The 27,257-nt window shown below is 33.2% G+C and overlaps 2 protein-coding genes across 2 annotated transcripts in view; one reads left to right on the top strand and one right to left on the bottom strand.

The window, feature by feature from the left end:
* LOC115440428 (dual specificity tyrosine-phosphorylation-regulated kinase 2) overlaps nucleotides 1–27,257 on the bottom strand; it is a 203,234-nt gene that overhangs the window by 61,517 nt on the left and 114,460 nt on the right. The gene's annotated exons all lie outside the window — the stretch shown is intronic.
* LOC115440429 lies at nucleotides 8,965–18,386 on the top strand. The gene is made up of 2 exons (XM_030164721.2): nucleotides 8,965–10,374; nucleotides 15,922–18,386. The coding sequence occupies exons 1-2, from the start codon at nucleotides 10,333–10,335 to the stop codon at nucleotides 16,456–16,458; spliced, it is 579 nt and encodes a 192-aa protein (XP_030020581.2). The 5' UTR covers nucleotides 8,965–10,332; the 3' UTR covers nucleotides 16,459–18,386.

The raw sequence follows: 27,257 nt of genomic DNA, 5'->3' as shown, positions 1-27,257 counted from the left end.
TATTTTCTGGTGATACTTGTCGTGCTAAGTAACGGATTTGAGTCTTATCACGTGGGTTTTAAAATAAATGATATATAGCTTGAATTCAAAAGAAATATCTCTTTGACCTTACCCTGATGAAATAAATTTTGAGTAATGTAAAAAACACTTAAGTTCCTATGGTGACTGCCTTTAGTAAATATGTCAACAATGCGACCATCTGATTCCCTCATGAGATCGTCGATGATAATAAGGTTGGCTTCCTTTCCATCAAACATATTCATATCTGGTATACCTTGATAATAATTTACATCCGGTAAATTATATAAAGGTTGCATTTCATCAAAACACCAAGTTATTTGATGGAAATTAATGTTGCATACATCATTAATATATTTAATAAAATGTGTAACAAATTGTGACTTTCCACACCCACTCGGACCTGCGACTATGGCAGTAAAAGGATGATAAAAATGGAACATTTTAAACACACGTGTAAACTCGAAAAGAGCTCACGAATAAATACAACAAGGAGTTAGATTAAATGCTTTATATTTGTTTTATTTTATATGAAAAATGACTCTACCAGTACTTCAAACAATAAACACCATTAAAACCGAATTACAATTAACTTAATACCAACACATATTTACAAATTGTAATTTTACACGATATTAACAAATAAAATATTTTTTTCAAATTTAGATTGTGATAAAGTAAAAATACATACATATTAAAGTTAGGATTATGAATAATTTGAAACTAATAAACACACATGCATTCGGTAACATACACATCTTTTATGGTACAGAAATTGTTAATAAAATCAAATGTCCTTTATTTTATAATGACCCCATGCTAGAGTGTCAGTTGAATTTTCTAATAAATAACGTTTTGTGTCATTATGTGATAAAGATATCTTATTGATTTTTGGGTATATATGGAATGTTTTATTGATTTAAACCTTAACATTTCATTATATTGTGTTTTCTTCACATAGACATGATTTATAATCCGTAAGACAAAATTTTTTGTAACATTTTTATTTATACCTTTCGCTTTACATATAGATATATCTTGCACATCCATTGCATACATTTTTGAACGAAGACCTACAAACTCTTTGAAAATTTTACCGTTGTTTTCATCTTTGAAAAACCTAAGCGCTTTTATTCAATAATGGTAAACCATATTCATTATTTGGTGGATAGTCGGATGTATCAAAGTAGTTTGCTAAATCAGTTTTAATATCAGCATAGAAGTTTTCTGTAAATATTTGATATATTAAACTATCGGTGTCAGTATAAAGTAATTTAAGTTTGTCTTGATATTTAACTTTCATGTAATCGTAATGAAAATCATATAGTAATGTTTTTGATAGATCCAAAATACAGAAACCGAGATAAATTGGTTTGTTATAGACAACCTTGGTTTTATTTAATTGTACTGCAACTAAGCTTTCTGAGAATATGGACACACTGTGAAACTCAGGTCTTGCTATTAAAGATTGAGCGCCTTCGGTTTTACCACGATTTAACCAGTGATTTACTAGTTTTACATTAACTCGTTTTCTTACATTTTCCATTGTTTTACCAAATACGGAATTATTCATAAGTTTGAAAAATCTTTCTCAAAATCTGAAGTAGCTAACGAACGCATATGAGTGTTCAAATCTATGTAACATTTTAACCATGTGGATTGTTCAAATTTAAGTATTCTGTGAATTTTAACTAATCTGAGACCTTTCCTTAAACATTGCTTAAGGTTTCTATAATGGATGACATAATTTTTTTTATCATTTAGATTTGGGATCAGTTTCTTATCTTTGCTACTTCCTAAACACACATTTTCCGGACAAAATGGAAAATCTGAATGAAAATTATGTAAATCATTTGAATATTCTAAATCTACTTCTAAAATAAAACCATATTGAGCATCATCGGCGACATTAAAGTCTGTCTTTATGTCTACCCATTCAAATTTACCGGTTGGGAGACATTGGGACATAGCCCAACCATATAGGTTATTTGCATCTAAATACATAAGAAACGAAGATGGTTTGTCTGAATCATATTCCGACATAAACATGTTATTTGCTATTGCGTGTCTGTTACTACATTGCGATATACCACCCCGAATATTATTAGCTATAAACGTTATCTTATCGATATCTGTTAACAGCTCTAAATTAATTTTAGTAAATATTAACATAGCATCCCAACTTAATCCAGGTGCTGTATAATAGTGGGCAGGATCTAATCCGTATGTTTTAAGACAAACATCTCTAAAATTTTCAAATATGTCCGCTAGTAATAAAACATCCGTTTTTAAATAAAGATCGGAATAATCACCCATGTCTTTACAATTGAAATGATTCCATACATCTTGAGCGTGAAGGTAATCATTTTCTGTGATGTGACTATCATTTAAAGAACTATAAAATTTATCGCGAGTAGGAAGATGGGTTATTTTAAAGAATCAAATGAAGTCATATATTCGTATGGATAAACACCTTTTCTTATTAAACGTTTAAAATCTTCTTCATGTGGATATTTTAATTTTAGTTCATTAAATTGTTTAGGTAATAAGTTCTGAGCTAATTTATCAAGACTACTGGACATAAATTTAAAAGAGTCAAGAAATCTTAATTTCAAAATTCTATTATTGATTTGTAAAACTTTAGAAAACGAAATATATTTTTCCTTATTCTCAGGAATAAGTTCAATATCACCTTCATCAAAATTAAGACCATGCACTATAAAATGAGCATCATAATTACTTAAATTATGAAAAATACTGGAACAAAATTAGGTGCTTTGTATTTCTTTTGAGCACAATGCATGAGCAACTCCTTCCTAAGCACCAGTGTGGAAATTATATGATATTGTAGTATCTCCGTTTAATTTGTTGCTACAAATATAACATGACTCACTTTGACTAATCTTTATTTTCTCTACATCCTTAATGGTAATGGAGATTTAACAAAAGTATTTTTATTACAAATATTTTCTAAATCTTTTTAATTAATTGCATAAATTTTAGTGCGCAATCCTTTCCGGTATACGATCTATATACTGAAAAATTGTCATTATAAGAACATTTGATATAATAACCAAAACTATACATTTCGTGTTTTTGAACATTAGCAGTTGATGATTGATTTGGGTTATTAAAACAGCCCTCTATTGGATTTAAGAATGCTTCAAAGTCAGCATATATTACAAATGGTACTCTTAATTTACGTTCAAAGTTATTGAATGAAATTTGGTTTGATGGGATTAATTCATTAAACCAGTTTCTTTTTCTATCGTTTTCCGATGGCAAACTTGTGCACACGTTAAAACAGTCATTTTCTTGGTGACGTTTTAAATTATCTAATGATGTAAATTTTAATAAACAACCATCACAAATATGAACTGCATGTTCAGAGGTTGATAATTGTTTAGATAATAATCTCGAAAGGTTTTTGATAAAACAATAATGACCTTTGGTACCTTGAGATATGTACAATAAGTTTAAATGAGTCGTTTTTCTATGTTTCGTGAAATGTGAATGGTCCTACAATTTTATTAGTTTTGTTTAATGAATCATAATGCAATCCGAAAACATTAATACTCATATTATTTAATTTCTCAAACTTATGAATGTCATTAATCTTAACAGGAAACGAGATATTATCAAAATTTAACTTGTTTTATGTGTTATATAAGATGATACCCTGTTGGAGCTATGAGTAGCTGGATACAATCCTGACAATACTGCCCAACGGAAGCATTCATGGTCATTATTTTGAACATTAATAACAGCTTTTTATATTTTATATCTAATGGCAAATCTATATATGAAGATCCACGTAATGGGTTAAATTTGTTAACATTTATGTCCAAGTGATTTATTTTAACTAAACTCCATCCACTACCCTTTTTTCAAAATTTGTCATTTTGTTAGTTATTTCGGTAAATATTGATGGGAAAATAATGTCTTTATCATCCCCTTGACAAAAAGATAATTAGATATCTGAAAGTCAAAAGTATTACGTAGATTTTTGTTTCTTGTATAAAGTTAGCATTGAGAATAAAATTAACTTTTACAACAGAGTGTTCAAGGATAGATCGTTCTAGTAGTTTATACATAACGCTTGTAATATTTTTCAAAAATAATTCGGGTGTTTCAAACAAATGGTCTGAAATGAAATTAGATTTCACTCTGTATGTAACAAGTCTATTACCGAAAGCGCTATCAATCAATTGAACATTAGAAAAATCATTATCCCTTCTGATTACATTATTTTTATGTGTATTGCTCTTTACGTGGTTGGTCAGATATTTTTAACACATGTACTTGACATTGAGGACATTCAATTTTATCATCAAATTCTGTACTTACAGTATTTTTGTTGATGATGATAATGTCGATGGGGCTACAAGGTGAAGCTTGTTCTTCCTCTTTATTTCCTCTTCACTCAGTAACGTCGACGCTGATCTCTTCCTGCTGCCATCTCCTTTCTGAATAGTTCTGAATGACAAAGAAAATAATTAATAACTTTATTAACAAACAAAAAAAAATATTGCAATTGATCTAATATCTAAATACTAACATTTTTGTTATTCACATTGTGAACAATATGCTTGCATGGGTAATACACCATCAATGACGTCTTCATCTGATTCCGATACATTTCCGATTTTATGTCCATTACATGGAGTGTAATAGGGAGAAATATCAGGGTCTCTTAGCATTGACTCTGGTAAAACATTTTGTATATACCAAAACCTTATAAAATGATGATATTTTTGCAAAATAATATTTTTGCTAAAACCCGCAATCTCACTCTGGGATAAACTACAAATATCAAGCGAGCGGTACATTTTTCGTTGTACTCCAATGTTAAAAATATAAACGGAAGAAACACGTGAAATGATTGTGAAAGACGTCCCAACCGTTATAAATACTTGGAATGTATCCCCTCTTCATGGATTTTCAAAACATGTTACAACTAGTCTTAACATAATTAAAAAATATTGTACTCACGTTTCGACTTGTGTTTGTTCCATTTTATCACAGAGCTCGTAAAGTTCTTCGTCATATTGTGATGACATCAGTTCCATTGATTCGATGTTTTCGACAAGTTCGACGAGTTCCATGTTGTATAAATCACAGCTCAATGCATCCATGATGGGAAATGACTTAGCAATGTGTAGTTTAAAAATTAGTTCAGACCTTATATACTACCTAAACAATTTACTTTACAACTCTCTTAAACGGTTATGAAAAAAAGTATTCAATTAGTTCCAAACATGTTTTAACGGTTCCCAATTACTTTACAATCGTAAGCTTGACTTGACTTGACAAATATTAAAAAGAATCATAAGTATTTACAATAATTATACTTAGCACTAGCACAAAGAGTTCAAAATGCAAATAGATGAGTAACTTAAAACACTGTTTTTACAATACAATCTAAATTATTAAAATATTTAAGTATAGCAATCGCAAAAATACAATGATTGGTTTCTTAGAACAAAGCATAATATCTAAATGAAATCAATTATTTCTTTCACACGAAGAACATTTCAAAGTTATTAAGTTATAAAAAGTTTATGCACTGGCACTACACACCGACACTTTTCTTCATTTGTCTGTATCTATTGTATATTTCACACAATCGTCCTTACTAGCCAACTGTTTAGTAATATTGTATATGGTGTCCTTTACGGTTTGCAAGTTCTTATCACAGTCACTTTCTGCGTAATATTTAAGTCGCACTTCAGCGTGTTTCCACTGTTCGATCGTTGCAATATTTTTTATTTTATTAACGTCGTAAATTTCAATTTTAATCAGGTGTGATGCATGTGTGCCGTCGTCGCTATTAGATTTGATGTATGAAATGCCGCCACCACTCGTTGATCGACCAACACTGGATGATTTTTTCGTATTTGTCTTTTTCTTCTTTGGTTTTTCGAAAAGTCATCGATGTTGTTAAATTCGTTCGATCTTTTATTGGCTATGATCGCCTTTTGACTTTGGCTGCGAGCGTCCCTTCTTCGTCACTAGGTTCGTCGTTGTCATCAGCGTAATAATAACTCTTGAAAGTATTTTCAGGAAACTGTAATAAAAATTTATAAAAATGTTTTAGTTATCGGTTAAGTAAGTAGTATGTGATAAATACGTATAGGTATGCTAAGTATAAATGTACAAGTTAATAACAATGATAAATTAATAAGAGATCGAAGTCAGCTAAAATGTATTAACCTCGTGGACAACACATACAATAAACAATTAATTAAACATCTGGTTGGTTATAACAACGTTAGGTCAAAGTATAAAAAGGTACTTACATTCATTTTTATAACAGTTTCACTATTTTAACACTTCACTATTACACTTAACTGGAGATCTCGCTTGGAACAGAGCACAGAGTGGAATACGATACCATGTGATTTTGAGTCGGTCTTTTATATGGAGAGCGAGTATTGTTTCCGTACAGACAAGACTCAACATGTTTCGAACTTTCACCATAAATTTTATATTGAATACGTATTATTCGAAAATGGGAATAATAGAGACGAGACCTATTGTTAAAAATAATAGAGAAGTAGTAAATCATTGATAAAATATAGTTACCACCCGTGGAAACAATGAGAGGATGCAAAGGTTTTGTACCTAGAATTTGGGTAATGTATTATGTATGACAAACAATTGATTGATTTATCTTTCACAAACAATGGCCATAATGTGTAAAGGGTCAGTATTGAGTAATTGTAAACGGTTATTAAGTAGAAATACGATACAAAGACCTTAGCGTTTTTCAATAAAAAAAGGATCACTGATAGAAAGTAGAAAGACAAAAGCATAACGAAACAAAGGGAACATGTCCAAGCTTGAAAATGAGCCGTAGAGCATGAGTAAAGTTAATGCATCACTCCATTCGCGGGTGATATAAATGCAATCCGCGGACGTTGGTAATGAAATGCACGGTTAACTTCGACGTAACATGCGGACGGTACAAGAGTAATCCGCGGACGGTATCATTGAAAGTCGCGGCCGATAACAATGAAATTCGCGGGCGGTATAATTTTAATTCGCGGGTGCTATCATTTTAATTCGCGGTCGGTATCATTTTAATTCGCGGTTGATATCATTTTAATTCGCGGTCGGTATAATTTTAATTCGCGGTTGATATCAATTTAATTCGCGGTTGATATCAAATTAATTCGCGGATAGTATAGTGCCCCGGCCCTGGAGCAGCTCGCGGACCCCCCCGTGGCCGGGGGCGCGGGGTGCCGTCGCAGGTGCTCGGGTATCGGTGAATCCCTTACTACTCAGGTCGGAGACCCCTCGTAATAGATAGTAGTGATTGAAACATTTTCATTATAATAATTACGGGTCCATGATTATTATTAATGAATAGATGTCTGCATAGACTAGACCCTAGTCTCATCTGAGCTGTTAGAGCGCCTGATAGCAAGTATGTGTTATTTTGAAACATCAACAATACCAAGGCATAGCTAAGTCACAAATAATGTACCACTTTTTCATTAATTCGCTTATAGGACGACTAGCATCTGATATCTTGGCGAGACAAACACAATGTCACGTCATAGTTTCTTATTTAATGTTCTGGACACTACATTTTAGGAGCATGATACTCCGCAATAAGTAACGCGAGTAATTCGCTGGCATTTCGCTATTAACTAAAAAAAATCCTCATCACTTAATCCCACAACATTAAACCTCAGGTCCCACATCCCTAGTTCATACGAACGCGATATCCCACTATTTACAGGCCAAGAGTTTACAATCGAAGCTCGCACGCGATGACGTCAATGTGTTCCAAAGTGCATCGGTCCGGGATCGAATCTCAACGACCCACCATTACACTCGGTGCATGCATAAAGTAGCTTGTAAAGATAGGACCACGACGGATATCAGCTTGAATAATATAAATTCCTCATTGATATGGTCATAGCAAAGAAAAGGATACAATATATTAGTGAACTAAAGAGAAAATAGAATAAAACGCTTTGAAAAGGAAACTTTATCATATGTGAAATAAAATACTGCTTATGCGATTTAAAGAAAGTAAAAAGCGTTGATAATTTTATTATAAACACTGTTCAAAATACACTTAAAAACAGCTAATAGCTGTTAAGCAAACACTGCCAAAAAAATAGGCAATGAAATATAAACACTTTCGATTTACGTAATAGGCGACTGAAAAATGTAGAATACATCGTAAAGTTTTCCATATCAAAAGAACAAATTATTTCCATATCAAAACAAAAAAAAAACAATAAACTAACATAATTTACAAAGCAGTCGGATATACCATGGAACGTTAAAGGCGGAACCAAACTGGCCGAAAAAACATAAACAATTTTCAAAATAAGAACAGATCAGTACACTTTCGAATCACATTAAGTAATTTATTACGATAGTTTTCTTAATGTCACAATAAACTGTAGAGTTTTTGTTTAAAAATAAATTAACAGAACAGCATTAGCGTTTACGTGCAAAATGTACAGTTGTTAACGGGACCAGTACCATTCACTGAATAATTTTAGCGTTGAGTAATACCCGCCTATTTACCTAAGACCGGCGGCTCGGAAGAAAGTTCTGCTCGCACCGACCATATGTTTTAACACGAAACTGTATAATTATGTAGTTTGTCAAAGTTTAGCTTCGAGCAAAAAGTATTTAGCAACGGGGGAAAAGGTGCTAAATCAAAGTTGGAACGACTAAAAAGTAACTTATTATTTCTGACAGTTGCCTAATTAATACTGCCTCATAAAGTATAATACTGAAATAACTGAAACCTTTTTGAAAACTAGTACCTACATTAGAACACATTACCAAAGTGTGAACTGCCAATTAAAGGAATATAACAACAGACTGCCACGATGGCTTAATTGTACCACGCTACGACTGCAGCGCCAAGGTCTCGGGTTCGACCCTCAGAGTGTGCAAAGTGATATTGAATTTTCTACTCAGTATCAACCCGGAATCTGGAATTTGTGCGATATGGCACCTGGCTTCCCCTCTTCATCTTGGAAACAAAACACACACGGGGGAAAGTGGATGCACCAGTTGCTGACCGTTCACCATGAACATACCAAGCATGCCAAAGAATTATTAGTCATAGGAAGGGAGGATATCAATTGCACTGATGTAGAGAATCTATTGATTCTAAAGTATTACGACAAAGCTGGCAAAACATAATGATCATAATTATTTTATGTAATTGCATCTGGGGTGTAGCCAAGTCGCCTTTCTACAATCAGTAACGCTAACGTTATGTGTGAGAATGATATACTCTAACGATAGACATATATCGTTACAATATGTCATTCCCATACTTTTTTTTTTTAAGTATTTACAACTGTAGAAAAGCTAATTGCCTGTTTAGGCTATTGCAGCTTAAATACCTATTAGTACTAATTAAAACCGCATTAAAAATGTAATATTATTAATTTACAAATGTAAACAATTACTGCACGCGCTAATTAAGTAAGGATCGACAAATGATGCCAAAATTTAAAGAAAATCATAAAATACCAGTTTGTCGGCGCGGTAGCGTTGCGATTATTGACTCACGGGCGTTTTACGACGACATGTCAGCGTCGGTTGAATCAAATCGTAAAACCGTACGCGATTTCATAATGCAAGTAACTAGGACAATATGTGGATTTCTGTTCACGTCTATGCATACAGTTGATAGGATAATGTTCGTGTGATCTTGGTATTTGAATTCTGTAAAAATGTACCAAGTCATTGGCAATGAGTCATCGACGTATCCCTAATGTCTACTTTATGTCACATAAACATGTACCATCTCGACAGGACGTTTCAATCTAACATTAACGATCATTAAGACAAATAGAACGATTACACTTAATTTCAAAAGTTTCGTGCACAAAGCGCGAACTCAATTCTTCCATTCCGAGAAGAGGCGGCCGCATCCCGATTCCCGACATAGAAAACGGAAAACGAATGCAACGTCCGCGCCCCCTAGCGGCAGACAGATATAGACGGGCTTCCCCGAACTATATTACATGTACCTTAAAATACGAAAACGGTGACTACGTGTTAAGTGGAAGAAACAAACGAACACGCCTTCCTGAAAGCCGTCCTCTTTTGCTCCCGCTACTATAAATATGATGCTGAAATGTGTTCGCTTCAGTTGTTCGCTAAAGCTCGAGGAGAGCACCGTGCCAAATCTCGCGCCTCCCTAGTGACAACGTGATTACAATCTCGTATACACCATAACATTATCCCGTTGCGAGTTTGCAAATTGTATATTATCTGAGGATATCGTTCAGTGTTTGTTCTGTGTTGAACTTTAACGTGATCAATATGTTGGACAAATCAATCATCGGCGGTAGTTGGGAAAGCGTGGTAAGTCCGAAATTCAATTGCAATTCCATTTAAAAAAAAAATTGAATAGTAATATTTTTTTTTTCTATGCAAAATTAGGAGTAGCTTTAGTAGATCTACCAATATTTGTAATTCATTACTATAAAAAATAATACTGGCCACAAATGCATCCCATGTATTTAGATTACGGTATACTGGCCAGTAACTATTACGCAAAGTGCACAGCCGGTTTAATGCGCTTAAAAGGCAACTGACTTCTCTATGGTCGCTGTCATTGAACTGCCGCGCGTGCGTGCTCCGTATTTGAATATGGAATTATGTTCTTTTTGTGGTAAAGCTCTTGACATTGCCACTTTCGGATTGGTCCACGGTTGCCGATCCTCTCAAGCGTGAATATTCGATTAGTGGATGTCAGATTGATATCTCGGATAATAATTGCCCAATTGCTCAAAGCGTTAGATTAATCATGAAGATTACTTTCATCAAACATTTTTTTGACCACTGGCTAAAGGTTATAAAAACTAGTCTTAAAAATCCTTGACTTCAAACTTTCACTTGTTATGTACATAATATATTTTTTTAAATGTTAAAAGACTTGAAAGCAACAATTAAAATTTCTAGTCATTAATTTTATGATAGCTTTTGATAAATATTCTTTTCTGAATTTAAAATATATAAAATGTTTTAAATATAATTTGCATACTACGTATGGAGATTTAAAAAATGCTGCCTTTGCGTTGCTAATGGCCAGTTCCGGAGTTTATAAAAACGGAAACGACGCACTAGGAAAAACAATTGCTCTTTGTCTATGAAACCCCTCTGGTTTAAAATGGAACTGTCGCTTTAAAATAGATACCTTCTGTATAACGGATTCTCATTTCAAATATTATTAAAAAATGTCACACAAGAGAAATGTGCCGCATGTTTATTAATTAGAACACGCTTTATAAAATTCATAAATTAAATTATACTAAATAAGGATTTTCATAGTAAAAAAAAAAATAAAAAATAAAATAAAAACATTATTTTTATATATCAAAAGCATATCAACCGTATTGGTAGTTAAATAAAAACATAAGCTCATCCTAAGTGCACGGACAAATTGGACCATTAATTTAGAAAGTGACCGTCACCGTCAAACGCACAATGAACTGTCACAGCTGTCAAACCGTATGTACACACCGGTGTGTTGTCAATATATTATAATTCGCGAACCGGTACAAGACAGTATTTAAATAACTTTCACTCAAGCTCGATGCGATCTTTAAAGTTCGATTCTTACAGCGGAGTCAGGCGGACTCGCTAACAAAAGTATGTACCGGCAAAACCGGTGGGATTTCGGTCAATTCGGTAGATAAGCTGGAATTAGTGAAACCGGATTGAGTTTGACACGTAACTTGGCCAGCCGTGGGAGTAAAATATAAATCTTCGGTCTGACCGGTAAATCATTGTTATAATGTAACCATAAACAAAATCACTGTCTTTTTTACGATTCTTAAAATACGACGGTAGTAATAAGTACATAATTGTTAAATTTTATAATGCTAATTAACTTAATTTACGACCGTTAAAGCCAAAAATTTTAAGTTATACAACACAAAATGTAAATGATTGATGACATACAACCTCTTTAACCCCGTCCATCCATAAAAATATAATCTGTGGTGCCGTAAAAACTTTACGTAATAACCATTTAAATCACCATCTCTAAATCTTCAAAAGCTTTCAATCACCAACGATTTACGACCTTTAACTTGACGTTCGTAATTTAAAAAACCAACTCGGACGCGTGTATTTACACATCGAACAGGTTGGCCAACACTCCAATATTTTCGTCTTGACATTCGGCAGTTGTCACACATCTACCGGTTTCCGATTTCGAAAGCGAACACCGAATGATAGATGATCCGTGGTGATGGATCGATGTTTGAAAACGAAACTGAATGAAATATGAACGGGCGTACATCATCGTCGCTGTATTTGATTTTGAATTCGACGTTTAAATTAGCATGTTTCTCTTTTCTGATTTGTTAATATTGCTGTTCCAAATTTGATTTAGTAGTAAATTAATAACGGTTATATGAAAAATCTCCGGTAAAGGCGGTTATTTTAGAATTCAACACAACAAACATGCTCGAACTAAGCAAATCCTATTTGTTGTGTTTACAACACTTGAACTAAAGGCTGTAAAGGTTAACCACGGTTTAATCTACGGCATAAATCAAACCTAACAATAGTTAATAGTTGCAATGACAACACGTCAACAATGTAGCGAAGTTTTGGTGCATTGAATAAATATTTTGAAACGTTGTTTTTGTATCGTCTCGATACTTTGTTCCTCGATTTCGTGTTAGTTCAACATTAGTGTGGAAGTGCGAAAATCCACGTTTGTATACACTCGGGGCCATAAATAGATTGTGTTTGTATTAAACCTTTTAATGCGGTACCGGATGAAATCTAAATACAGTATTTTATAACTGTTGTCCTTTTCAGTCAGGTCTAATCACAATCCTTGAAAACTCCGTTACGCGTGCCACTAACCTAACAGTGCTAACGGTAAAGGATGGTCATTAAACCCCGAACAAATCATCGATAAAAAAAACCATGGTGCAATCATTGAAAAAAAATGTTAGTCATCGGGAAAAAACTAAGAGCCGAAGAAAAGCGCGTGGGATGATGTAGTTAGTCACAGAACATCGTCACGACTCGTCACAACATGTAATATGTATCATTACTTGACGATTTTAATCATCTCATTATTATTCTTGTATGGAAATCACTGCCAACTGTGCCACAAAGACATAAAACGGTTTTAAAATCTCTATCTAGCATTTGATATAATATTTTATCTTTTTCGCTATATGTTCGGTTTGTTATTCCTGCATTACAAGGTTCCTTTTAACCCTCCAAGTCAAGTTTTCAAATATCATATCAGTATCAAATGCTTTACTCGAATAAGGCGGAACCGAAGGGAGGGTTATCTTTGTTTTAACATCAAATCCACCCATGTCTCGTCGTCCCTCTTGTACCGTACAAAATTTGACATTCTTCGCCCACAGTTAACGTATCCATAAAACTACTGCATAATTTTCTATTAAACCTACTTCGATTCAGTCCATTTACAATTTTATATAGGTTATTAACCTTCACATGCATAATGAAAATCTTTTAGTGATCTTAAAATAGTGCATTATACTTGAAACGCACAGAAATAGACGATTGTGTTCTATGCTAAAACAACATTTAAATGCGGTTTCGCTCGTGTAAATTTAGGGCACTTTTGTTTATATTGCCGAGCAAAAATAAACTGACAAATATTGAACGTTTACACCAAACGTTAGATAATTTTAGCCATGTTTTGGTTTATGAAATCAGTTTACACGTCGCTATAAAAATTACGAAGATAAATAACAACTGAAATACGCGCACGTGTAGTTTGTATATACGTTTAAATTATAACTCAACAAACAAAACTATTACCGAATATAATCGATCATCGAATCGATAAAATTATAACCCTCGCGAACAAATCGATAAAACCGTTAGACGCATGCAACAAAATGATCATTTCGGGTTTTTGCGCATCTATAACCCACACACGAAAGTTAGGCAAAAAAAACTACACGGGCGTCGAAAGATGCCGAATGTAGCTGTAAATTGTATGAAAAAATCTCACGTGAACTATGTGGGTGGTTTTTGCGATACTGTTTACACTTAACGGCGTACAGACTCACGGTGTTTACGGCGGTGATGATAAAAATATGTGTATTATAAATTGCATTAGGAGGTAACGGTGTTAAAAAATTGTATACCGATTGCCTAATTCATCTAATATAGTCAATATTCAAAACTGCAAATCTACTAATAGAAGTTTAATATCACTCAGGACCTACTTCCCATAACGTCTCTATAAACCATGATATGTAACAGATTGCATTAACCGAACACTGTGACGTCACAACCTCCAGCGTTGCACTTAAACAAATAGACGTTGCATTGAACGCTATGCGCGCCAGAAATAACTTTACGAATATAACACAACCCTTTAGCGTTATCACCTTCGGGTTTATAATAACGTCCACAAATAACGCGAGTGAACGTACAGACACTCGGGCACATGTATTTAACGTAATATTACACACGCTGTGAAATAGAACGCGGAGTGGTTCGCGCGACAGTGTTGTGTGGACACGGTACATTATTTATTTTTGATTTTATGTTGTCGTATGATTCTTATTTGAGGTTTTTATTGATTTAATTGTGTATACTTCAATTTATACAAATCAGATACTAATATTTAAATAAAAATAGAAAGTAGTAATGTAGGCTCACGTACAAGTAAAAAAATGTACAACAGTTTTAGCTTGTAAAAACTGACACGCTTGCGAATTTGATATCTACTCACGACAGGAACCACGTTCGCGGTGATTGACAGTAATATATTACCTGAAAAAAAGAAGACACAAGGTTATTCACGTACAAAAAAATTATGCTTAGCCTAGATTCGTAAATTGCAGTATTAATTAGACCGTGTTAACTAACATCGGTAATAGAACAAAACTATTTAAAAGTTGACCCATTTTACATTGCGACCCAAATTCGCACTGCAATGTTTTTTTTAAACAGTAACCCATTAAAAATATGTTACACAACTCAACCCGTCAAAACACGACGCATGAACAGATTCGTACTGTCACCAAGACATTGAAATATTCGGTTACATCAAATTGTAATAATACAGAAAACGAAGAATTTCTCAGAACCCGACCGCAAGATGGCGACATTTATAGATCACTTAAATCTAAAGTAATATTCAGCGTCGAAAAATTATTCAACACAATCAGACCGGATTAGTTTCTGGCGATTAATGTTGTTTTGTGTCGGCTAGTTTCATGTTTATGTGTTAAATCAAAGCGCCGCGTCCACAATGTTCTAGCACTCAATCTACACCATGTTCTAATGAAGTCCAATAATAGCACATCTATTTTCGCGTGACCCATTATTTGAGCAGTGGCTCCTCCGTCATAAAGTGGAATTTCAAGAAATATCCATAAAAATATTGCACAACGAGAAGACCAAATTTAACTGGACATTACAAAAACGCGTTGTGTAACGCTTATTTAATTTCAACGCACATTAAACGCGAGGGCTTTCATCTTCAAAAGAAGTGTAAACAAGGCATTTTTTCGTCGAAGGACAATTAAATAAACGTAATACTTTATCGGCTGACCCTTGCCGACCTTTAGTTCACTTTTAACTTATACGTAATGTCACTGAAATATATTTTAAATTCTGTCAACCTTGCGCTGATTAATTTATTTGTAAATAATTCACAAAGCTTCCTAGACGTAAAAATGAGTTTTATACGAAACATCTGGTGGGCACGACAGGTGGCGGTAAACATGTGGTGGCTGAAGGGCTCCAATGACGAAAACGAGAGAGACAAACAGCAAATTAGATAAGGACACCGATATTAATATTGCTAAGACTTTACGAGATCAAACAGGCGTCGTAGGGCAGATGTTTTATGTTTTAATGTATACTGACGTTAGATTTGTATCATTCCAGGTGTCGAGAGACGACTACGAGGTCGACTACAGCTCGAGCCCTCGAGGCTCACCACTAAAGGACACGTCCAACATCCAGGACGACCCGGCTTACTGCATCAGTCGTCACAACCCCAACAAGACCTTCCGTCGGGAGTCAGTCATCGCGTCCTGGAAGAGCCTGAAGAAAGAACGGGAGCAGGCTCTGGGGAAAAGGATTATTTACGTTGACGCTGAAACTTACCAAGACTACTATGGAAGGAACCAGGTCAAAAGATGCAAGAGTGATAGGACCACTAATGTTCCTAAGGTTCCTAAGAAAGTAAAGAGGACCTACTCAGTCCTCTACAGATACGATCCCAATGAAGAGAAGGTGGTCAAGGAATACAAATACCAGTTGGGCGCAGAGCCTGATCTGATCCAGTCACCGATGCAGAAGTCTTACTCCGAGCCCTTCCTGAGGGCGGAGGGTGCGCCCAAGAAGAAGGTGAAGAGGTCCTTCACCACCCTCCTGAGCATCAAGACGAAATTCTTGAACATTTTCTCGTCCAAGAGTTAAATTCACTTTCGGACTTTTGGAGGATAAGTTGCTCAATTTAATGCATTTTTTTTTAATTGGCTACAATTTATGATGGAATCAAAATTGTAAATGCCATAATATCTAGTCAAAATTTTATGTGCAGTTCTAAAGAAGAACCTGATTTGGTTATTACTAGATTTGTGAATTGCAAAACATAAAAAAGCAATCAATATATAATAAAAAAATATTCAGACATAATATTTTATATCGTAAAAATTTTGATTAGAAATAGATGTTAGAGTTTTTTATCATCGTACCAAATGTATTTATAAGTTAAGCTTAAATTTTGTGATATTTCAGTGTGTTGTGATAGAGTTTATATGTTATATTTGGGCTCGTAATTGTATGAAAATACAATTAACAGAGACGTTATCTCTCATATTCAATTATTATGTATCAATTATTGAAAGTAATTACGTACATTTATTAATTAAATGTAACTTTAATTATGATAATAATGAGACAATTGCAACTTTAATGCAATTAACTCAATGACAATGTTATTCTTTATATTTGTTTCAAATATTAATGTAATTACTTATGTCTACTTACATTTTATAAAATTACTGATGTTACTTTACATTTTTTTAGGAAAATGTAGATGATAACCGTAATTACTTTTCAATATTTTAAAAAAATAATCATTTATATTCTTTATGTTTGCTTTTTGTAAATGTAAATGCAATTAATATCAAATAACAAAGATACTTTAATGTTTAAGAAAATTATTTATATTTCTCGATAATTGAGTAAGTATAATTTTAATTTTCGTATTTTATAACATTTTTAAAATGCATTGTAATGCTTTACATTTAAATGAATGTAATGACATTCACTCATAATAATTTTACTTTAAAATTTAGAGCTATGGCAGTTACAAAATATTTCTGTACATTATATGTTTAATATACATGAAGTAGTAAAAGTAACTTGAACGAAGCTTATTGTATTGGCAATATTTAGCCAAAAGTGTGTAATGTTTGCATTATATTACTTTATATTTATATGTAAGTAAATATAAATGTAGGTTTTTGCTTAGAAAATATGTTTTAACAATTTGTATTTCAGTATATTTTTTTAATAAAATAACATTGATTTTAGTTATTAATCTATCACTTAGATTATTTTAAGTGCATCCCCTTTTATACAATTAATACATTTAAATGTAATAACAGACCCTAACAGAATTAAGTTATTCTGAAAACAAAGTTTTAGCAGTACAATTAATAATTTATGTACGTAATTTTATGTACACAAATACATGTTAAATTATATGAACGATATTTCATACTAATTAAGTAGAACATATTTTCAATGTATCAATATCATTAGCAAAACACAACACACTTATAAATACAATATTCATAGACAAGTATAAGTATTATATAAATGATTATCATTCCTTTAAGTAAGATATTGAAATACTTACAATTTTATTTTAAGTATAATATTTTAAACAGTATTTTATTTTTATAATGCCACTGTTTAGTATCTAACATTCTTTTTACATAAAGACATAACAATTATTGTTATAATAAAATAATAATAGCAAATTGCAGGCTCTTCAATAATACATAAGTCGCAAACAAGCTACATACCTAGGAGCCACATTGTGATATTGAACAGAAGTATGTAATTTACACTAAGTTACAATAAATAATAAAAACAGACAAAATACCATCTTATACACAATCACAATTAAACAAAATGAAGCCATTTCTAACATTAAACGGTGGCAAAATCTAATATACGATACTATAATATTACTGTAATTAATTAGTATTTTTGCACATATCAACAATTTTAGACTATTTAACCGTAATATAGCAATTAGAATATGACATAATGTTAGTTAATCACTGGACAGTGTTTATATAATTATAGACAATAAACTAAGTTTCAAATTATTCCGTTTCTTTTTTATTGCATAAAATTATATTGTAAAGCATTTTTACGAATTGCATTCGTCTAAGTTTTACGACTTCATTATTACTGCATTTAAATTAATGATCTAGATTGTAATATATACAGTTAGATTAGAAAATAACGTTAACTTCACATAGTGTAGAATAATCCGATAAAAGTCGAGTAAGACTGTTGGCTTCAAGAAATTGATCGTTGACGAAACTCCCAACCAATATCAGAAAAAATCTGCAAAATAGTTACATCTATTTACATGCCTTTTAAGGCTAATCTTCGGTGCCCAATTACTCTCATTTACCCTTGATGATATCAAGTAATACCAAGATTATGTAATACAGCTACTGTTTATGAAAAAAAAAAACAAAATAAAACCTAATGAAGTTCGCTTTTATCAAAAGATCTCTACAGTTACAAAATCTATTCAAATTCCAATTATAAATTAACAATAGACGTCCTTGCAACAAAACGAATTAATTGATTCCATTTACAGGCCGCGAATCAATATCAGCACAATTTATTAATTAAAAAACTTAAGTTTAAATAGTGGTAACGATGTCAAGATCACGCAGCGGACCCGCATTCCTCCATTGTTCGGATAGCAGATAATACGACCGCTGTCAGAATGTATCGTTATGCGGGACAGCGCCCTATCCGAGGCACTTTTTACTACGGTCGAATATTTCAGCGATAAAATACTAGCTCCTACTATCCTTTTGCTTTTGAGTTGTGTAAGACTTTAATTAAAACTTTATATTTTTCTTACTGGCGATTAAGTTTCTTAATTAAAACAGTTGGGATCTACATCATGGCTAAGACAAATCATGTTTTCATATCTCCTTAATTCTGCAGATTATTTTATTTCAAGAATTATAGCAAAAGAAGTAAAGGTGTACAGCCTCATTGATTAATAGCAGATTATAATTTCTAACGCATTCTGCATAGTGAAAGATATTTTATAATGATTTCTTAAGTTTACGCGAATGTTAGACATTTAAATTAAACTATTTTACGAATTTTATCGCGGTTTTAATATTTTACTTTTCTCACGACGTTTCGAAGACTTTGCAGCCTTCATGGTCCCCCAGAGTCCCCCCGTGACCATGAAGGCTGCAAAGTCTTCGAAACGTCGGGAGAAAAGTAAGATATTTTATATTATATCACCTTTATAAATCATAACCTACGGTATTGACCATGTACCTTTACAGTCTCCGAGAAAGTCAGTCCCAAACCAATCAAAGAAAATCCCTCGCACGATACTAAGCATCGTTGTGTTTATTTAATATTCAACGAGTATTTCAAGCGTGAAATCGTCCACGGACCCCTGGGCACGGTGACCTATTTACCACATAGAACAGGTTAAAAATGTGACGGTGACACTCTGACTGAAAAGGATTAATTCCAAACAAAAGGTTCAACGTTTTAAAAGAAAATTATATTTAATGACGCGTGTAATTTATTATGAGTAATAACGCTGAGTAATTTGATGTGCACAGAATGAATCTTTGTCTTTCATTATGATTCTCAACATATATTATGTATATGTTAACTAATCATCAACGCAGATTGAATCATCAACGGTGTTTGTACTGCAGTTTTGTTATTGAATAACCTATTACTTAAAAAGCCAAGCTGTGAGATACAAATCAGTCAATCTAATTCTCTAAGCTAAAGTCAATTATCACAGCACTAACTATAAACCCTAAACATATAGATACATCATAAACGAGCCATAATTCCTAACGCTCGAGGGACAAGGCTTATTATTCAATAGCTCTCGAGACAAGCTCTTTAACCACCGCCTTATTAATAAATTCATAAACCCACTGAGCTTAATAGCATGAAATTAACATGCACACCCAAATTTCGGGGAACAAATAGGTATTTAGGAACGTTGTACGCAACTAGGCCAGCGAGGGACCCGGGTGAGCGCGGTTACATTATCGAATTAGCCTCGGCAGACGATACCTCTGCGGCCGGAGTCAAATACTCTGGTTACTTCCAGTTAAAAGATTAAAGGGTGCCTGACATGGGACGATCTCAGAGAATTTCAATTTAATAAATCTCGGTTTGATTTGAAATGAATTTCTACACCCTACGAGCGATGGCCATGACTTACAATTGATTTAGCAGTTCGTTTCGCTACCTCGTTTTATATAAGAATACATTCAAATTATTCATAAAAAATGTCGAAAGAAAACAGTGGTCGTGTTAACGATGTCAGAACTTTAGGAGAAATTTCAGCTATTTAAATTAAAATTCAAAATAAGACTACATACGTATCCTTTCACTGGGGATTTGCCAAAGTGTATACAAATCTTATCTAATTACTATCACCCACTTTCATGCGATTTTAACCTGCAACAGTATCCCGAGGCAATTTTAATTAAGTTAAAAAATCAAGTTAAAAAGCTGGTCATATCCGTTAATTAAATTTAACACGCGCCGCTCGACTGTGGTGTTGCAAGGTATTCCATTTTAACGGAATATGATGGTTTTCACCGGTTCATCGTTTGTATTAGTATTCAGTGTTAATACCAGTAATGAGTTAGATCCTTGGAAATATTTGAAAACTATAGATACTTTTCTATAAAATTGTTGCTGACAATGGTTATCTTTATCGATTATCTCAAAGACCATTTTTCTTTTTATCATCTATTATTTTTGCAGTATACAGTGCAAAGCAATTAGTTTGCTGTAAAAATTTAAAAACGTAATGAATACATTTTAGGAATTCATTTATTTAAACAACCGAAACAGATTTAAAATAAAATATACTTTTTATAATATAAATAACATTTGTATATTTCAGGACTTTTTGATCGCCATCCTGGAATTATAAGTTACCGGGCGTTGGCTGGAGTGCCTGTGGGAACGTCGGGACACGCTCAGTCACCCAAACGGCGTAAATTTAAATAAACAATGAACACACGAACCCTACGCTCGAAATGGCCTACAGATATATGACGGGGCAAAGGTAAAAATGCGCACATATTCAATAGCCTATTAACTATTCACACCGTGCAAATGATTTCAAAATACAAAAAGAGAATCTATCTTGACCTAACTCTTTCTGAATTTATATTTATAAAATAAAAGGTTTCAAACCAATTAACGAACGGATTAATAAAGTATACTGACAATGGTGATTAATCTACAAAAAGTAGAATTTGAATATCCTTTATTAAGAATTATGGCTAGAACATATAAATAATGTTCAGTAGTCACACTCGTTTCTCGTTGAATAAAACATGACACAATCGCGTATCAAGAGCTGAGAGCATTGTGTGGTAGTGTGGAAGGTACCGGTCATAGCGCATGCTTATAGATGGAACTATAAAGATGTAGATGAGTGGTGAAATGCTGGCAGAATCTTGGATAAGTATTGATTAGCAGTGAGGAACGCTGTAGTTTTTTGTGTCGAGTTCAAATAATTTTATTATGCGGTATATATATATTTATTTATTTAGTGCCATTAATTATTTTTTTATTGCCTTTGTAGGCAAACGAGCGAGCGGCTCGCCTGATGGTAACCAGCATCTGCCGCACAAGGACTAAAGCAATGCTAGAGGCACAGCCAAGCCGATGCCTACCGGGAAAATTAGAAATCACATGTCTCATGTAATTATGTAATAATATATAAAATACCTGGAAGAAATAAACTTTAGATGCTATTAAATTATATAATGGTTCTGTAATGGGTTAGGTATCTTATCGCTAAGTGCAGTTTCTGCAAGACCATAACAAAAAGTAGACGCAGGAGTATAATAAAAAATAACTTAGTATTTCAAAACAAGTTAGTATTTCGGTAGTAGTAAATATTTCATGGCATAGGTATAATAAAGTATAATTACAAGATTGTGAGATTTCGTAGTTTGAATCCCTAACTGCCGGCTTGGGTCATGAGCTTCCCCATCGAAGGTGTTTCATTTTTTTTATATTTTATATGAATTGCTTTTTTAAAAAATGTGTATAAACTGTTAAATAAAGTAACTTTAAAAGTAAGAGGAATAAGTATACAAAATAAAAAAAAGCAATAATTTCATAGACCAATGAGGATTTTATACAGTTCAGTTAACTCATATTCCGTGTCGCAAATCCATGTCTAAGTATTATCTTAATGAAATTATTCATTAAAAATTGCATTATAAATAAATAAAAAAGATTTTTAGGATATGAAACATCACAATTAGTACTAACTTGACCTTTTCTTGAGACAAGAAAGGTTGTCTGAATGGCATCACCGAAAGCAATAAAATCAACCATATTATTATCTATTAATAAGTTCAATTTCCTTTTTCACCAACTAATAAAAAGACAGCTAAGCAATGGGGCTATGAGAGTATACCTCAGATTTTTTACTTCAAAGTTTAACATATTCTTTTCTAATAAACGATATGTTCATTATCAATTCCGCGGAATACAGTACTGTAAGCAGGTTGACATACTTTTAAATTATATTTACCTGAATATAAAATACAAAATTCTATTGAATAACTCCATTTAATTACGATAGAGCTTGTATCAATAATCCAACATCCATAAAAACATACCACAAAAAGATGTTTAGGTTAACAAGAAAACCCGCAGAAGTTGATTCCCGCGTGCCTTTTTACCGTGTAACAATCACGGCATGCGGACTTATGCGAAATTTGCAAATTACAGAACTTGCGGAGAGTATGTATTGAATTATTGCCACTAATACAAACACATTTAAAAGTTCTTGCACAACATATCGCTGCGAAACGAAACTATGAACTTTTAACTTGGCTAGACACTTCCTATTTCCCTACACTTGCAGCGTCCACTCGCGTACAACACAATGACGGGTCACGACGCGACGGCCAACAAACGGAACCTTGAACTTAACTGTCGCTACGAGATTTACTACATCACTTCGCATAGCATCACTGTGATTAATGGACTATAAACTGTATTCGTTATTTCATTATATTATAGAGTATGGAAGATAAGTTTTATAATTACTTAATTATGTGATGTAATTAGCCTGTAATGTATCTTTTATGGCATAGAATTCATGCCATATAAACTGTAGGACATGAAGTTATTTTATGGTTAGTTAAGATAATCCTAGCTTAGTCCTTTACTTAGGTACGTACAAGATTTGGCATTACGGCTTTAGTCAGGAACTAGTTTTTTATTAACGATTGCCAGAAGTTTTCAATTTTTATCAGTCTAACGCAGCACCGATTCGCAGTAATTTAAATGTTACCATAATTATTACTAAACTCTTTGAGACGATAGCTAGAGCCATCTCTGGGCAACTGTCAGAACTATGAACTACTGAAATTCAGTACCGCTCAAGATTTTGGAACGCAGCCAAATACAAATTGTTACAAAAGCGATGTGAACCGATTTTCGTTTCGATATTATATCGATAATTTTTTAAACATTTACGATAATATACATAATGGAGACCTCAATATTGAACATACATGAATAAACAGTAAAAATTATATTTATGTACTTTAGAAATTATTTATAAGGGAAGAACAATATAATCGAATGCTAGACATAATATTCTATATTCCTTCAATATAGCGTTGTAAAAACCAATCTACACATACGGCGTATGCGCAGAGCGTCGAAATCGACCAATTAAAATCATAAGGTTGAGTAATTATGTATAATAATTGTTAAGGCCGCCTTCCGACCTTACACGGCATTGTTACCGATCGCGATGTTATAAAAACACTTATGTTTAAATTAATTAACACTTATATAAGCATGATAGCATGACTGTTACTGCAAGGAAGGGAGAGGGGGGGCAAGGGTAGACCGCACCCACCTTAGAAGCGTCTTCGACCACTATAAAAAGAGCCATGTGCTTACAGGGCTTCGCGTGGTGCAAACTGCAAGCCTTTTGTGGGATTCGGTGGCCTTTTTTTGGTCCCGCCAGCTGCCCGTAAGAAAAAATTCGTAGCTACGCCAACGAGTGCCCGTATCATATGCAGTTATACCAAGTTTATTCTAATCCGTGTGATCCTTATATAAAAATAGTCCTTTGTTCCTGCGTAAATCAAAAATGCTGACTAATACGATAAAACACAATAAAGCACATGATCTATGAATTATTATAAATGTAGTGGACTATGACACTTCGAGCAGACCTTTGTCTTTGTATCATTCTATTAGGTATGTAATAATAATAGTCCGCAATAGGTCATGTTATGGTAAATCATTACGAACATTCACACTCTAAAATTTGTAGTTACGTTTAAAAGAAACTATAGAAATTTGGAAAGGCGAGAAGATTTATAAAGTCTACGGCAGTCTCACTAACCCTAAAAAAAAAAAAACAGTAAGTTTGCAACTTCACTACACACTTTCATTTTATTTGATTCCTGGTGCAAAAAGATCGCGTTGATAAGGTTAAAAACAATTGTAGAAAAACAATGTTTATAAAGCAAATCCTGTTAATCAGTATTTATATTCAAAAATCCAAAGCTTCACATACGACAAGATAAGCAAACAAATTAAATACAATACAAAGAAAAACAACAACGTGGGTGACGATTTATCTGCACCGCAAACTCTAAAGCTGACGTAAGTAAAAAAAATAGAGTCTAAATTTAATAGAGTACAGTCTACAGCGACAAACAGAACGAGATTTGAGTTGATTTCCGCTGTGGGGCAATGTAAGTTATGTTAGTGTAATCCACAAATATTTGTTCACCGTCTGGCCCAGACATTGCCGATAGCATCAATTTAGTACTCCGATTATTCGAATTCGATCCATTAAATTTTCAGTCAATTAAACATGTTTTTACTTCTACAAAAACAATTTCCATTTCCAAAAACCTGTATCTTTGTATGCAATTTACTTTTCCAATTTAAGATTTCACTTCACACTGATCCGCCATTTTGCAACAAGTTTTTTATCTGCCAAATGTTAATGCCACTTTCGGTTCGCAATCTATTGTACGTATCCGACTATCGCGCTAACACAATACGAGCCGTTTCGACACTCGCCCCACAGCCGCCGTAATAACATTTTAAACATCGTCGACTTTCATTTCTTCATCATAATTTATGAAAACGTAATCGTCTTTAGCGTTTATTACTCGACAAATTTCAGTGTCGACGACGGAATATTAATGTGTAAAAAACCTCACAAATGGTATGAAAGTAATAAAATTTCAAAATGGTGTGTAACAAGTCGTTTCGTTAAATGATAATAATTATTTAGCGTCGCAATATTCACCCAATCCCATAATAAATGGTTTAGGTTTAATTTTATTTGTACTGTGTCATATTTAAAACCGAAATAATGAAAGAAATTGATATTTTTCGTTTACAGTTGCCCAACGAGAATAGTACTGATATATACATTTTTTTAATTATACTTTAATGATCCGAGATATTATGCAAAAACGTGTTCATTTAAGGCTTTTATGACTAACAATAGTCCGAGCCTTCAAGATATAGGCATAGATAACATAAACTATATCAAAAGACACATCGACGATAAACATCTGATCTTTGCAGTTCAACAGCGGGTCACGCACGACTCGCTAGATCATGATAAATTCGTTCTCAAATAAATCATCTGGACCTTTTAGAATAAACTTAGTATAACATTTAACACAATTAACACTAATTTAGAAAGTGGAACTGTTAATCATCGGACGTCTTAGGCGCCTAAATAAGAATGAACTAATGTGCATATTCAAATTTCACAAACATTATTAATGTCTTCCTATGACAGGAGTTATTTAATATGACGGTGAATGTTTCAAGTAGTAATTTATCAAATCAGATAAAGCAACTTCCTCCGCTTCGTACATTAATTTTGGATTTTTACAAATTAGCTTTTGAGATGTTTTATTAGAATGTGAAAATAATCATAAATTGATTGTGTCGAATGATATTATTTATTTAGTTATTCGCAATCTTAATACATTAATAAACCATGATTAAAGCGCAAATCCGTACACAAACTAATCTAATTTCGACAAGGCACAACAGGTTTTGACACCGACGCAGACGAAATTTGACACCAGATTGCCAAATTATGAAAAAAACACTTGAACCGTCGCTAATTCAGGTTGGAAAATAAAACTCGCTAATGAAGAATATAGCGAGCAGAAGAGAAACTACAAGCAAAACCTTGTCATAAAAGTGTTATTTAATTAAAACTTTTTCATGAACGTACCAAATCATTGTATACCACACCGTTCGTAATCATAGTGATATTTACCTGCGAACAAAAAACAAGTACATTAATATATTGCATTACAACAATAAAAATGTTGATTAGCCTGTCAATCAAGAACGGTAATTTATCAAAAATTCAAATTTTAGGATCACAGAGTGCATTTTGAACGTTTGATTTATTGATTTATTCTCGTGACTTGAGCTTTATTCCAAAGTATGGGTACAATAAATCAGACGCTAAAATCTGTATATTTAAGTGCGTTGTGTCTGCATTTGTTTACTTTAAATAACCATAAATAAAATCCTTTTACGTTTCATAAATATGATGAACAGTGCTGTTATGTGCATAAGTTTGGTGAAATAATGCATAAATTATACATGATGCTTGTGCTTGTTGTTTGTTTTGGGAAAACAATAAGTTATGAACTTTGAGTTTACCAAAAGGCCTTACAAGCCGCTAGACAACTATTTTTTTTATATTGCCTTAGTAGGCAAACGAGCGAGAGGTCCGCATGATAGTAAGCAGCATCCACCGCCCATAGTCTAAAACAATGCTAGACGCACAGCCAAGCCGTTACCTACCGGGAGGTGAATACTCTTTTTGAACCTCGTTTAAAGAAGGATAAGTCATAGCGCGCTCAGGGCCCTTCTTCTGTATGATAGTGTAAACGCGTAATGCG

This window comes from Manduca sexta, chromosome 3 (assembly GCF_014839805.1).
Source record: "Manduca sexta isolate Smith_Timp_Sample1 chromosome 3, JHU_Msex_v1.0, whole genome shotgun sequence".
NCBI classification, from domain to species: Eukaryota; Metazoa; Arthropoda; class Insecta; order Lepidoptera; family Sphingidae; genus Manduca; species Manduca sexta.
The sequence above is the reverse complement of the archived record's forward strand: the minus strand, read 5'-3'. Positions and strand labels throughout refer to the sequence as shown.